Source organism: Maniola jurtina, chromosome 11 (genome assembly GCF_905333055.1).
Source record: "Maniola jurtina chromosome 11, ilManJurt1.1, whole genome shotgun sequence".
Taxonomy (NCBI): Eukaryota; Metazoa; Arthropoda; class Insecta; order Lepidoptera; family Nymphalidae; genus Maniola; species Maniola jurtina.
In genome coordinates, this window is record NC_060039.1 from 11,658,589 (window position 1) to 11,674,218 (window position 15,630).

At 36.5% G+C, this 15,630-nt stretch overlaps 1 protein-coding gene across 1 annotated transcript in view; it reads left to right on the forward strand.

Moving 5' to 3' along the window:
* LOC123869280 (dnaJ homolog subfamily C member 10-like) overlaps window positions 1-15,630 on the forward strand; it is a 42,312-nt gene that overhangs the window by 12,850 nt on the left and 13,832 nt on the right. The window contains exons 2-11 of the mRNA XM_045912125.1: window positions 5,404-5,521; window positions 8,437-8,647; window positions 9,156-9,301; window positions 9,912-10,035; window positions 10,584-10,698; window positions 11,226-11,440; window positions 11,847-12,015; window positions 12,678-12,778; window positions 13,254-13,409; window positions 13,904-14,112. Coding sequence (XP_045768081.1) covers window positions 5,404-5,521; window positions 8,437-8,647; window positions 9,156-9,301; window positions 9,912-10,035; window positions 10,584-10,698; window positions 11,226-11,440; window positions 11,847-12,015; window positions 12,678-12,778; window positions 13,254-13,409; window positions 13,904-14,112 — 1,564 coding nt within the window. The remainder of the gene's footprint in view (window positions 1-5,403; window positions 5,522-8,436; window positions 8,648-9,155; window positions 9,302-9,911; window positions 10,036-10,583; window positions 10,699-11,225; window positions 11,441-11,846; window positions 12,016-12,677; window positions 12,779-13,253; window positions 13,410-13,903; window positions 14,113-15,630) is intronic.

Genomic DNA, 15,630 nt, shown 5'->3' on the forward strand with positions numbered 1-15,630 from the left:
TTTCGCTAAGTGGTAAGTGATGATGCAGCCTAAGATGGAAGCGGGCTAACCTAGAAGGGGTACAGCAGTTTTCATTAAACCCATACCCGATTGGTGTCTACAAGGCATCGGACTAGACCAGCCCATTTTAGAAATTATAAAATTCCAAACCCCTGCCGGGACTCGAACCTGGGACCTCCCACTAATAGGATCACAGCGCTTAGCACTGCGCCAGAGAAGTCGTCAAATGCGGACTAGATAGCTGTTTACGCAACTAACAACTTCATGTTTGAATGACTCCAACAAGTACACCTAGGTAGGCACGTCGACTATTAGGGTTCCGAACCTCATAAGGAAAAACGGAACCCTTATAGGATCACGTTGATGTCTGTCTGCCCGTCCGTCCGTCGTGTCTGTTAAGAAACCCTATAGGGTACTTCCCGTTGACCTAGAATCATGAAATTTGGTAGATAGCTAGGTCTTACAGCACAAGTAAAGAAATAAATCTGAAAGGGCTATTATTATTGTGTGATACGACTCACGCAAGGGTGCCTGTCCACTAAAGCGAAGCTGTATTCATCTATTTTTAACTCTCGACGAGGCCAACTTGTGAATGACGCAAAAAAAAATTAAATCACCAAAAAGTTTGCCCTAAAGTGGTGTTTTATGTATTGTTACGTACATTTTTAGGGTTCCATACCTCAAAAAGAAAAAACGGAACCCTTATAGGATCACTTTGTTGTCTGTCTCCGTCCATCCGTCGTGTCTGTCAAGAAAACCTATAGGGTAGGTAGGTACTTCCCGTTGACCTAGAATCATGAAATTTGGCAGGTAGGTCTTATAGCACAAGTAAAGGAATAAATCCGAAACCCGTTAATTTATGGTTACATCAATAAAAAAAAATTAAAATGTGTTTTGTTCAAAGTAAGAAAACTATGCCAAGTGGGGTATCAATTATCATATGAAAGGACTGTACCTGTACATTCTAAAAGATTTTTATTTACTTTTATGCATAATAATATTTGATTCATTGTGCAAAATGTCGAAAAAAATACCCGAGTACGGAACCCTCGGTGCGCGAGTCGGACTCGCACTTGGCCGGTGTTTTTCTCTAAGTACGGTTTCATATCAAAAATAAAAACAACATTATGATAACATATTATTTTCCCTCAATTTTATAATATAACAGTGATCTAACTGGCAAAAAATATACCTTCCTGCTATAAAATTATGATAATAAATTAACATGTTGGCCAAATAATAATTTAATGAGGATAAATACCTATTACTTACTCGTATGTTCTGACTGGCGTACCTACCTAAAGGCACCTATGTTGAACTTTAGTATTTATCAAATCACTGGGCTACTGTGCTGGGCTATTAGGGCGAGATTCCATGTCAGTAAATATAATAAAAACAAGCTTTTACCCGTGACTTCATCCGCGGTAAGTATTAGTACCTAATTATTTGTAGTTTAAAGCACAGTGAGTATTAACAGGGCTCTCTCCGTCACTCGTTTCATACAATCGTAGTTCCAATTTCATTTGAATATTAAGCAACCAAAGTCCATGAAATTTTGCAGACATATTCTAGAAACTAATATCTATGTCTGTGGGTTTCCAGATTTCTGTTAAAATATTCGGTTTCAAAGTTACGCGGTCTTAAAAAATTTCATACAAATCTTTGAGCCCCTGTAATTTTAAAACTACATATTTTTAGAAAAATCTAAAACACCACAGACACAGATATCAGTTTCTAGAAAACTCTGCAAAATTTCATGGACTTTGGTTGCTTAATATTCAAATGAAATTGGAACTAGGATTGTATGAACGAGTGACGGGGAGAGCCCTGTTAAGTGGCTACTGGCTAGGTATTTACCTATCAGTGAAATCTAATGGTCTGTCTACTTACCTAGTTTCGAGATTACCGTTTAGATTAAACTTATTTAAACTGTAGCTCTTTATAATTCTTAGGGTTCCGTACCTGAAGGATGCCATTTTAAAGAAGGCATCCTATTTCTACGTCCGTCCGTCTATCCGTCTGTAGCTCATAAACCGTAATAGGTAGAGAATCAAAATTTTCACACAATGTGCATTTCTATTGCCGCTATTACAACAAATAGTAAAAAATTAAATTAGTACTAGCTGATACCCGCGACTTCGTTCGCGTGGATGTAGGTTTTTTAAAATTCCCGTGGGAACTCTTTAATTTTCCGGGATAAAAAGTAGCCTATGTGCTAATCCAGGGTATCTCCATTCAAAACTTCAGCCCAATCCATCCAGTAGTTCTTGCGTGAAGGAGTAACAAACATACACACACACACACACACACACGCACACATACAAACTTTCTCCTTTATAATATTAGTGTGATTGTACGTCTATGGAACCCTTAGTGTGAGAGTTGATATTAAGTATGACTCGCACTTGACGGTTTTTGTGTATATAATATTTTAGTTTACCAAACTGACAAGACTTCACACTATAATATTATAAAGGCGAAAGTTTGTATGTGTGTGTGTGTGTGTGTGTGTGTGTATGTTTGTTACTCCTTCACGCAAAAACCACTGGACGGATTTGGCTGAAATTCAGAATGGAGATAGATAATATCCTGGATTAGCACATAGGCTACTTTTTATCCCGGAAAACCAAAGAGTTCCCACGGGATTTCAAAAAACCTAAATTCACGCGGGCGAAGTCGCGGGCATCGGCTAGTAATATTATATTACATAAATATATGATAGGGATCTTTATTCTTTTGTTTTTTGTGGTAGGTAGTTTTGCATTTTGATCATTCATTGTTTAAAAATCAATTGTCTAAAATTCTGTTTGATCGTACAATACGTTAACATTTCACCTTTTATACGGAAATTCGTCATAGACGGAAAACAAAGGATGGGCCCAAACAAAAAACAATTTTTCAACAACAACCGCAATGTTTACCTACTTCTAGGTTGGTAGGTTAAAGTTTGTTCATGTAGGTATTTTTGCATTGTTTACTAAAATATTACTATTTTATCTATTACCATATTGATACGACTCCACCATCAGGATTCGATTTCGGGCTACGATAGTTCAGCATTCGACAAATCGACTGGCCACACTATTCGGGATACGTCTAATGTTTATTTATTTTATTTATTTATGAAGTATGAGTACCAGAAAGTTGAAGCAAAAAAGAGAAAAAGAAAGAAAAAGTGGTCAGGGAAGCACTTATCTCTATGTATAAGAGTCTCTAACTCTCTACCTATCTCTATGTATAAGAGATCTCTACCAGTGACCCTTAGCAAAATCCGGTACTACGGTAATGTAGTTTTATCCTTAAATTACTACAAGAATTAATGACGAGGAAGGTATTTTTATTTATAGCTAAAAGGTCTTATCAAAGTTAATTTATGAGAGATATGTTAATAATGACCTTAATAGTGCTTACGATTATGACCTCAAACTACTGCAACTGCAATTAAAATATAACCTGTACCACTTTGCCTCTAAATTTCGTATTAGATAGACCGACACGTTCTTTTATATTTCTCTATGGATCCCGTAGAAAACAGCTTAGAACAAAGTTCTAATAAATCCGAAAATCGTGAATTTGTGGTCTGTCCATCTGTCTGTCTGCTAGCTTTTCACGGCCCAACAGTTTGACCGATTTCGATGACGTACAGTATTAGCTTACATCCCGGGGACGGACATAGCCTACGTTTTATCCTGGAAAAATTAAAGTTTCCAGTGTTTAAAGAACCTAAATCCACGCGGACGAAGTAGCGGGCATCAACTAGTATCTAAATAATGTATAAGTACCTATTACCTGCCACATTCCTAAAACCTGATGTTCTAGCCATTTTAAGATTGCTCTTTCGAAACCTGCATCTAATAGAAAATCGACCATTTACATAATATTCTCATTACTAAAGTAGGTAGGACCTAGATAGGTAGGTATGTCTAAGTCCTAACTCCTGGCTGTATCCAGGCGAACGAAGTCGTGGGAAACAGATATAGTCATACCTATACTAAGTTCAAAGTCAAATAATAATAATATTTATTCAAAATAGGTACATTGTACATTGTACAAAACATTGTAGGTACACTTTTTGATTGTCATTAGTTAGATTTTTTTTTTAATTTTTTTTTAATGAACTTTTTTTTTTCTCTCTCGTCTGGCTTTACAAAGATAAGCCAATGTCAAGTTTGTAGTTATTTGTAACAAGTTAGTTAAACTATACAAGTATGGAGTATGGACCCCGTCTGTGCCGGCGCTCGCCGACATACGCACGGCACCCCCTTAGAGCGCTTTCCAGGCAGTTTTAACAAAAAAAAAAAACACTCCAAAAAGGCAGAGCACGCCCGCCAGCTAACACCAACACAGACGAAGTCCTTTATTGAACTTATACATTGTACATAAGTAAATAATTGTAAGATAATAATGAAATGGTGATAAAATTAGCTACGTAAACTTAAAACTAAAGCTACGAGGGTTTCAAACGCGCCAAGGTCTGAGAAGAGCCCACACCAAACTCAGTCGGGTATTTTTTTATTATCACCACTTGATAAAATAACTTAAACTAATTAGAAGAATCAAAGCTGTTGAGCTACTCATACCGAAGCTTTCTTATCATTTAAGTAATCCCTTACATTGTACTTAATAGGATTTTTCAATCAGTTTTCGTTTTATGAAAACTTTGAACTTGTTGAGAGACATCTTCAATATATCTTCTGGGAGCTTATTACAAAAACGTACACAGTTCTTTATTTGTTTTTAGGGTTCCGTAACATAAAAGCAAAAACGGAACCCTTATATGATCACTTTGATGTCTGTCTGTCTGTCCGTGTGCCCGTCTGTCGTGTCTGTCAAGAAAACCTATAGCGTATTTCCCGTTGACCTAGAATCATGAAATTTGGCTGGTAGGTAGGTCTTATAGCACAAGTAAAGAAAAAAGTCCGAAAACCGTGAATTTGTGGTTACATCACAAAAAAGTAAAATAATAACACCTAATAATAAGGTTTGGAATACTCTTCCGCGATCTGTGTTTCCTACCAATTACAATCCGGGTATCTTTAAAACAAGAGTGAATAGGCACCTTCTAGGTAAACGCGTCCCATCTTAGACCACATCATCACTTTCCATCAGGTGTGATTGTGGTCAAGCGCTTACCTATAGAGCATAAAAAAAAAAAAAAAAATTAGTATTCCCAATTTTCAAAGTATGATAACTATAACGGGCCCGTATCATATGAAAGGGCTTTACCTGTACATTCTAAAGCAGATTTTTATTTATTTTTATGCATAATAGTTTTTGATTTATCGTGCAAAATGTCGGAAAAAATACCCGAGTACGGAACCCTCGGTGCGCGAGTCTGACTCGCACTTGGCTAGTTTTTTACTCCCGACTCCGATTATTAAACTCGGCTTGTTTTTGTTGTAGGTAAAAAAACGATCCTCCGGAACGTGTCAGGTTTGTTCAAAACCGGCCAGCTCACTGCCATCATGGGTCCTTCGGGCGCGGGGAAAACCTCGCTCCTAAACGCTCTCACTGGGTTCTCGTGAGTTCATTTTTCTCAAGTACTTTTATTATATAAAATGTAAGTTCTTAGGATGCGTTTCCACTACAGCAAATCGGAGCGAAGACGTGTTCAATACATTGATGTATGTTCAATAGGTATTGCTTCTTCTGCTTGAGGCATTGCTCAAGTGGAGGGAATCGGAATAAGCAAGTACGTATTACTGGTGATGTGTGGCACAATTTACAAAATAAACGTTTCCTTTCTTTCTTTCAATAGAACAATCGGGTTATTATTAGTTAATGGAGCAAAAATTTGTACTAATGCGACAATTTTATCATGTAATCTCTGAATCATCTGATTGATCAAAAACACACATCTCCGGTCAGCTCCACTTCTGTGAAAAGGCACCTTTTTTGCCCCCCGATTTTTTGATTTGTCATTAATCCCATTAATTTAAAAATGGTGTAAAAAGTAAAACACACATAATATCGATACATACAAGTCGAGGCTAATAAACAAAATTGATGAATCTCTTAGTGACATTTAGTTGCGTATAAGCAACCGGTTGAGCTTTCAGTTGCCCACAAAATGGTATAGTTGCATTGTTACATAATGTACTTAACTTTTTATGATTTGAAAAGAGCAACTGCTGAATTTCTCACCGGCTCTCTTCTCGTCTAGAATCTAGAATTTGCATTCCAACCCAGTAGAGTCACAGACGCAGGATAGTAAGAAATAAGAAACACTAGCTGTTATGTTTTTTGATCACACACACACACACAAACTCACATATTAATTTAACATAGCATGTACTTACTGATTTTTAATATTGTTATAAATTGTTATTTTTCCTTTCGAGTACCTAATTATTGTAAATCTGGAAGTGGGCGTTAACAACTGCAATACAGTTTTGAAACTAATGCAGTTGTTATCGTACTTTACTGTTAAGGATTTGTAAAGAGCTCTAAATAAATAAAGACAAGTGTAAATTAAAAATTTATAACACCCCCGACGATCCAAAGTATCTGAGTTTTACAAAACATCATTTTCAAATAAATAATTATGTATTTAGGCAACGTCTATCTTGACAGCTTGACATTTGTCTATTGACATAATATTATGAACCTAACGGTTATTTAACCTTCTTTTCTACAAGAAAACTAGAAAAGAGCTGATAACTCTTAAACGGCTGAACCAATTTTTTTAGATTATAGCTAAGAACACTCTCGATCAAGCCACCTTTCAAACAAAAAAACTAAATTAAAATCGGTTCATTCGTTTAGGCGCTACGATGCCACAGACAGATACACAGATACACAGATACACAGACACACAGATACACACGTCAAACTTATAACACCCCTCTTTTTTGGGTCGGGGGTTAATAAATAAAGATCTTGATGCTTTCGCACGCGATAGCGAAACAAGTGACAAATATATTTTCAGCTTCAGTACACTGATTGATGCGGATGTATCTAATACCTATTTGCGGGCGGTTTGTATAGGTATAATAAATAAACTATTGACGCATTTATATACCTATGTATACCTTTGCTAAAACTTAAAAGCATATAATTATTATAATATTATGGTAGGTATACGGTCGACATTTCGCTACCCCATGTGAAATGCGTCGATGTTTGAACGACGCACGCTATAATATGCCTATGCTTATCAACAGGGTTCCGTACTCGGGTATTTTTTCCAACATTTTGCACGATAAATCAAAAACTATCATACATAAAAATAAATAAAATCTGTTTTAGAATGTAAAAGTAAAGCCCTTTCATATGATACCCCACTTGGTATAGTTATCTTACTTTGAAAATTGAAACACATTTTAATTTTTTTTAATGATGTAACCACGAATTCGCGGTTTTCAGATTTATTCCTGTACTTGTGCTATAAGACCTACCTACCTGCCAAATTTCATGATTCTAGGTTAACGGGAAGTACCCTATAGGTTTCCTTAGGTTTCTTGACAGACACGACGGACGGACGGACGGACGGACAGACAGACAGACAACAAAGTGATCCTATGAGGGTTCTGTTTTTCCTTTTGAGGTACGGAACCCTAAAAACCTTGGAATAACCATTACTTATTAGTTATTAAGTAAGGTTTTTTCTTTAATTAAGCGTCTACGAGAGTTAAGGAAAATATTTGCCTAATTTTTTTTTTTAATCAACCTCGCTTCACGTACGGTATGCACTAACAATCTACCTTACATAAAAAGTTGAACTTTATTATAATGTTAGAAACTTTTTGTTGCCAAAGGTTATAGGTGCCTACCTAAGTGCCTAATCATTCGCGAATTTTTTATTAAACATGTGCCTGAAATAATAATATGTCGAGTTTAATGACCTCAGATATTACTACGCTAATTATTTCCTAGTGGGTACCTATCTAACTACCTAAATTATTATTATTATCGCTGCATTGGTCGAATCTTGTGCGGACGGCCCTGACAGCCCATCACTTATTATTATCATCTCTTAAAAACCCCATCATTTTTAAAACTATACTTAATTATCTTACCCATAATATGTACCTACTTCAAATTCACGCACATACCTAAATCCGAAAAGTTAGAAGTGGTAGATAATTGCGTGACCGGGCGGGGACGAACCATGGACCCCCGGCATCTTAACAACTAGGCTATTAGGTACTGTTTTTTAGCTTAGTTTGGTTACTTTGTGTAAAGCCTGGTCAAGCTTTGAACCGATTTCCAAATGTTGCATAGAAGTAGGCGTTACGTTGCTTTTGCTGATGATATCAGTATCTAAGGAATACAATCCGCTAAAACGCTATTTTGCCCTAATAGGTATAGCGAATTAAGCTAGTGGTTCCTTGTATTTCTTGTTCTATCCGAATCTGGAGCTTCTGCGATGAATGGAGCGAGTTACGACCTTCAGCAATGAGACGATGCAGATAGAAATAGTCATGTTTGTTCCAGGACAGAGGGCGTCAAAGGGGTCATCCACGCAGGAGACATGGTGTGCGAACTGGGCAAAAACAAGGACACCCAGAAAGATTACCGCAAGCAGACCAGCTACATCCTGCAGGACGATAGGCTTAACCCACTGTTCACGGTCGCCGAGTTGATGCAGTTTGCGGCTGACTTGAAACTGGGGAATACATTGACAACCAAGTTAAAGAATACCGTTGTAAGTACATACCTACATAAACCTTCATAAACACCTTACATCAATTTGATTTTTGTGGTCCAGTGTGTAAATAAAGACGAGGTAGGTTGATTTTCCCATTTGCATTGGTAAAAAAAACGTGATAAAGCGATAAGATCGTCTTTTGTTTAACATGACTATAAACATGCAGAATCTGTTGAAATAATGATGAATAACTTTAATTTATAATAACTACATATTAAATGAATTAAATAGCCTTTGTTGCAAAGTTCGCAATATTTTAGTTAGTCAAATATTTTTTTTAAATCTTTTATTTATAGGCAATTAGTCGATTTGCATCAAAAAAGTATGTGTAGGTATAGCAACAAAGGTTCCAACTCTCGCCACTCACCAGTGCTTGCGGTCCTGTACCGCCATTTACATTCTCCAAAAGTCTAAAGTATATAACCATAGGATACTCTACTATCTTTGGGTATCTGCGACCCTGGATCTCTCTCTCATCTGGTTAATTTTGAACTACTGTCTTCAGATAAGGGAAGTGTTGGAGAACTTGGGGTTGACTGGAACCGAAAGCACGCGGTGCTGCAACCTGTCAGGTGGGCAGAGGAAGAGAGTCTCAATAGCGGTAGAGCTCCTGGATAACCCACCGGTGCTGTTCCTGGATGAACCGACAACGTAAGTGCCTAACGTATTCAGATAAGCGATGTGTTAGAAAGGGCACAAGGAATGCATTTTCCGATACTGATAAAAGTCTGCACGGGTGTGACCTCTGTTGAGAACATCAGCATTCCTTCGATGAGATTGATTCAATTCAATTCAAAATATATTTATTCAATTAAACTTTTACAAGTAAGTACTTTTGAATAGTCAAAATAATCTACCACTGGTTCGGAATACCGTTCCCACCGAGATAAACCAGCAAGAAACTCGGCAAATCTCGATTCGGCTGAAGTTCATTTGCCTTTCCAAAAATAAAAATGTATTCCATTAGTAGGTATTCTGTACCTATCACTTATGGCTTTAGCGGCATTGACGCCTCCTCCTGTAGCTCTTGTAAAATATCATCTCATTGGATGCGATCGAGGCGCACGGCAGTGCCCTAGGCCAAGCTCTTTCCTAGCGCACGCATTGTGTCCATTGTCGAAAATTCGACAGACATTCGATGCCGATACTCAAACTCTTACGAAGGGTTAACTCTTACGAACCTCTAGTTCTCTTACAGTCCAGCTCCCGAACCCCGTACGTAAATAGTTAATAGATAAAATTAATTTAATATTAATTGCAGAGGACTGGACAGTATGACGTCAGCGCAGTGCATGGAAATGCTGAAGAACTTGGCGCGAGCCGGCAGAACTGTGATCTGCACCATACACCAGCCCACGGCCTCTGTTTACAATTTGTTCGATCAAGTACGTGCATTTGTATATTTAGAATAATAGTACAGGTAAAAACAAGTCTTTGAACTTGCGCAGAAGCAACGGTGATAGCGTTTGTTACACTTGTTGTTATAAACAAGCGGTAATAGAAATACAGACTCTGTGACAACTCTCTATCTATAATGGTTTACGAGATTCAGCCCCTAAAAGTAGACAGACAGACAGACGGGCAGACAGCAAAGGTTTAGTTATTAACAGGGCCCCATTGGCACATTTTGGGTACAGAACCCTAAAAAAGAAATAGAATACAAAAGGTGCCTTATTGCTTAGTAACGATCTCTGCCAGGCAATCTTACGATTTAGAAGATGAGGAATTGAATAGCGGGAAGTTTTTTTATAGTCAGTTATCACCTGCACGTGGATACGAGTTACGACCTTGCCATTTTTTTATACAGTACCTACCTGGGTAGGTAGGTAAGCTAAAAGTCGTCGTGCAAATCTTTTAGTGCTGGTCATGATTTATCATCAATTTGCAAGTGTATACCTATAGCCTTTTACTAATCAATTCATTTAATATTCAGGTTTACATCCTGGCCAACGGACTAAACATTTACAATGGGTCGAGCGCAGACACGGTTCCGTACCTTGCATCAGTTGGTCTCCAGTGTCCCATGTACCACAACCCTGCGGATTATGGTACGTACAAAATAATACCTGATTACTCAGCGGAGTGACTAGCTGACTGAGTGATCATCACTGAATGAACTCAATGTGAATCACTAAATGAAAGCTGTCAAACTCATGTGACATTGGTTTTACATTGCTGCTTCATTGAGCGATATAAAGGTGATATTTCATATTCATAGCTTCATGGATGCTGAACGAAGGATGATGAACATTCAAATGAGCTTGGTAGCTTTCATTCAGTGACAATCACTGAATTAGCGAATTGTCAGCGAAGTGGTGCAGGTATTTTAGGCACCCAATGGACCTAAAAGGTTTGCCGCCCCATTCATTTTTTAATTCAGTTGATTTTTGATATAATGATAAGATTAGATAATAGTAAATCTATTTAAAACTGACACTAAGAGCTGGAAAGAGGAGGGATCTCATTCCAACATTGCATCTGAGAAGTATGGAATATGGATACTATGGATTTTCATTTGACAATAGAATAATCTAAGTACTTATTATGTTATAATATTTATTTCTTTTACTTCCAGTATTAGAAATAGCAAACGGCGAGTACGGTAATTTCAACGAGTTACTAGCAGCTAAATGCAGTCGGAACTACGCCACTGAAAAGACAATAGCTGTGATCGCAGAAGAGCCCAAGTTCTCCTGCGGCAAAATGGTGATAGTCATCAACAAGCCTCACGAGTTGTACAAGTTCAGTGTGCTGTTGCGACGGTGTGCTATTCAACAGTATAGAGATTGGGTGAGTACCTACCTATTACCTAGACTGGCAGTCTAGGCTGTAAGGAGCAGACATTAACTTTTCTCTGGCTTTACGAGACAGATTTATGTGAGAGCCATCTCTCGTTTTACCTGTGTCTTGAGTCTGAGCAAAGTCAAAGTACGCTCTATAGATCTTAGTTCAGTAAACTTTCTCGCAAAGTTCCCAAACTACATAGATTTTTAAAAGCGGTGACAGCCTAGTGATTAAGGTTGAAATCCATAGAGTGCATTTTGACTTTGCTTAGACTTAAGTTTTAGTTAAAACGAGACAGATTCATGCCAGCGATATAACGCTGTCTCGTTTTAGCAGTGTCTTAAGTCTGAGCAAAGTCAAAGTGCGCTCTATCGATCTCAGCATAATAGTTAAGATATTGGCCTCCTTTCAGACGGTGACACATCTCAAAGTATTACTGCACCTAGTAATAGGTGTCCTCCTAGGACTGCTGTTCGAGCGAGCCGGCAGCGACGCCTCGAAGACGTTCAGTAACCTCGGCTACCTCATAGTCTCCACTGCCTACCTCACGTACACCTCGCTCATGCCCGGTGTACTTAAATGTAAGTAAAAAATTCTCAAAGCGGGCTCAAATCAGCGGGTGATCGCTCCAATTAACAACAAGGGGTTTTAAGACTGTTTAATACAATAATAATTAAATATTTAAAAAAATCAGTTTTACATTTAAAACATGTACTAACGTTGTTTTACTAAACAGTAGTTATTTTCTTTAAAAAACATCCCTTTTTGCCAACCCTGATTAGTGTAGAGACCTAAACCAGTTCAAGAAACGCTAGTGTGTCCAGCCAAGTTCTAATAAGTAGAGTCGTGCTCAGAGTACCTCTTCACGATGAAATAACAATTTAAAAATATGGAATAGAGAGATCTATAGAAGAATATTATAATATTTTTTATGATGTAACACATGAATGCAAATAAAGAACCAGAAATACGTCTATAAAATCAAAGTCAGGAAAAAGACTTCCAACCTGCGTAGTGCGTAATTCAGTGCAGGTCTGTGGTATTTACGAAATGTAACTTCTACTTACTTTACTGGGTTACGAAAATATTTGTCCAGTCTGGGATCGAATTTGGAACACATCGGTTATCAAAGAATTTATGTAGAGCCGGATAGATAACTTTACAGTTCGTTTCTAGTGACCTAGGATGTAAGCTGTGGCGTTCTTTCTACCCGATAGCAACTAAAACTTAGGTTCTTTTTTAGTTCCAGATGAGCTGCCAGTGCTAAAAAAAGAAAATTTTAACAACTGGTACAATCTCAAAACTTACTACGCTGCGATACTCCTAACCAGTATACCCTTACAGGTAAAACTTGATTTCTTTTAGAAAAGTTGGTTAGGATTAGACAGAACAAATACGAGCATGTACTAAGATAGGCAATACTGAATAATGAAAATAATAACAGTAAAAGTTACTCGGCTCTAACCTCGGCAAAGTTCTTCAAAAAGAAAATAGCGCGTTCTTATTTTTACCCTCCTAAGACTGCATCATCGCTTACGACCCACTTAGTGAGAAATGCAATATAAAGTTAGTTAAGCGCGAACCTATAAAAAAAGGAAAAATCATGCACAAACTAATTTACAGAATTTACAGAATAACAATTCTTAGAAGAGAAAATGAAAAAATAGAAATATAAAGAAACAGAAATAAAAAAGATCAACATATTCGCATAAGCATATTGACACTCTACATGCACGGTAGTGTAGTAAGCTAAGTTCTTATTAAGAAGAACTACAAAATCATAAAGACAATGATGATTTTCTACTCTCTTATTTTCCAGATCTCATATAGTATAATATATTCCACTCCATCGTACGTGCTAACGGGGCAGCCAATAGAAATGTCCCGTTTCGCCATGTTTGTGCTGGTATTGGCTAACGTCACACTCGTCGCAGACGCTATTGGAAATCTCATCGGTTCCTGCGTCACTGCTGTTGTAAGTATACTTAAATATTACTCGAATATACCTGCTTTACCGAAGGGTTATCTTTTTAGGATGGACTTATAATACTCGTTTTTAGTTTGTATATGTTTTAAAGTGTTTGTACTTGAATGTATGTTCATGGGTTTCCTCAAAGCTCCCAATATATTAATCGGGCTAAGTTAAATGAAAGTCATTGGAGTTTTCAATCATAATAAATTATAGCATTTCAAACATGGCAGGCAAGATAGACAAAAATTGAGAATATTATGTATCGAGTTTGATACAACTAAAAATCATATTTACATTTGTGTATTTACTGAAAATAGACAGACACGAAACAGTTTTCCCAAACTGTTTACATGTTACTTTAGAACAAAATCTTGCTAAATTAAATAATCATTTATTCAGGAAGTACAATTGACAGTAAATTTTCGTGTTAAATGCGCAAGTTTTTCAACTTTATGTTCTTGTTGCAATAATATAATGTTTATATTTATTTCTTTCAGAATGGCACATTTTTAGGGGCAATAACCACGTGCGCTATGCTAGTCTTTGCCGGTTTTCTAGTGATTCCAACGCATATGCACCCCGCGATGCAAGTCATCTCTTACATTTCTTTCCTCAAGTACGCGTTTGAGGCTCTCGCACTCTCCGTCTATGCTTACAATCGCCCCCCACTGGCGTGTCCTGATAAAATCTTATATTGCCACCTGAGGTGAGTACTTCTCTACTATAAAGTTTTTTTAATAACAGCAGATTTCATGTTTCAAACTTAGGACAACAATTTACTAACGGCGACATAGACAAGTTTTCCAAAATCCCTAAAAGTTCCTAAACAAGTAAAAACCTACTAAGGCGTGCCATAGAGACTATCACAGGACACTCAGGGTGAGATCTATAGAGCGCACTCTGACTTTGCTTAGACTTAGGACAGAGTAAAAACGAGACACAGGTATATCTCTCACATACATCTGTCTCGTTTTATCTTAATCTTAAATCTGAGCAAAGTCAAAGTGCGCTCTATAGATCTCAACCTGAGACCTAGGGCCTTGGCTATTCAAGACCTAACCTTATAAAGAACGGGACGACGCGCCGGATGAGTCAACTATTATAGTGCTAATTGGTGTAGCCTATCTTAGCGACAAAAAATTAAACCTCTTTAAGAGCATAATATTGTACTTTCTTCATTTTATGTAAATAACTTTCTTTTTGTTTTCAGATATCCAAAGGAAATCATCTCTGAGTTTAGTTTTAAACAAGAACATTTTTGGATAAATATAAGTATATTAGTGTTTATGCTAGTCATCCTTAGGATAATGGCTTATTATACATTAAGACGGAAAATATATAAATCAAAATAATGATAATGTTATTTGTGTCTTTACATTTAAAATTTACACAATACACTCATAAACTGTGGTGTTAGTGGCACTGATTGTAACATAATTGGATTAGGTATATGAATATAAAAAATAAATAATTCAGTGATATTTTAGCTGTGAAACATAAAGTCCTGTCCTCAACATATATTTATTCAGATAAATACTTATACTTTTATTGTAAAGCTCGAATATTTATGCAATTTGAATGAATTAAAAACCTTTAGAGTAGGTCTTTATTAATTGGTAAGTATTATGAAGTATGTATCATTACTTTAATCAATATATAAAAAATAATCTTTACCTATACTAATATTATTAATATAAGCGAGTACAACTCTGTCTTAACCGATATATTTTACTGTGATATAATATTATATAACAAATTTATATCTTTATACTAAAAATTATGTATTTATATTGAATAGATAAGTATCTAGCTAAGTTGCATGAAGGTGTTTTAAGACTTGAGTTTTTTAAGTAGATAGGTACCTATCTAACTACTTTAGTTTAAGTTTTGTTTTAAGAAAAAAAGTCAATAGTCACATTTTTCCTGAAAATATTAAAAATTTATCATCGTAATACATATAAAATGAGCTGATATTGTAAATTTTTCCTAATCTAATAAAAAGCAACGATAGAGTAATAATTATCATCATTTTAATGATAAAGTTATTCATATAAAAAAAAAAACTATCTTATTGTGTTCTAATAAACTCGTTTTTTTTTATTCCACTATGACATTTTTGACGAGCTCCCTGGTGGAATGGCAAACTCTGTGGTTTTATAATTGGGAGGTCCGAGGTTCGATTCCCGGCAGGTGCAATTTGGGAAATTTATAATTTCTAAACTGT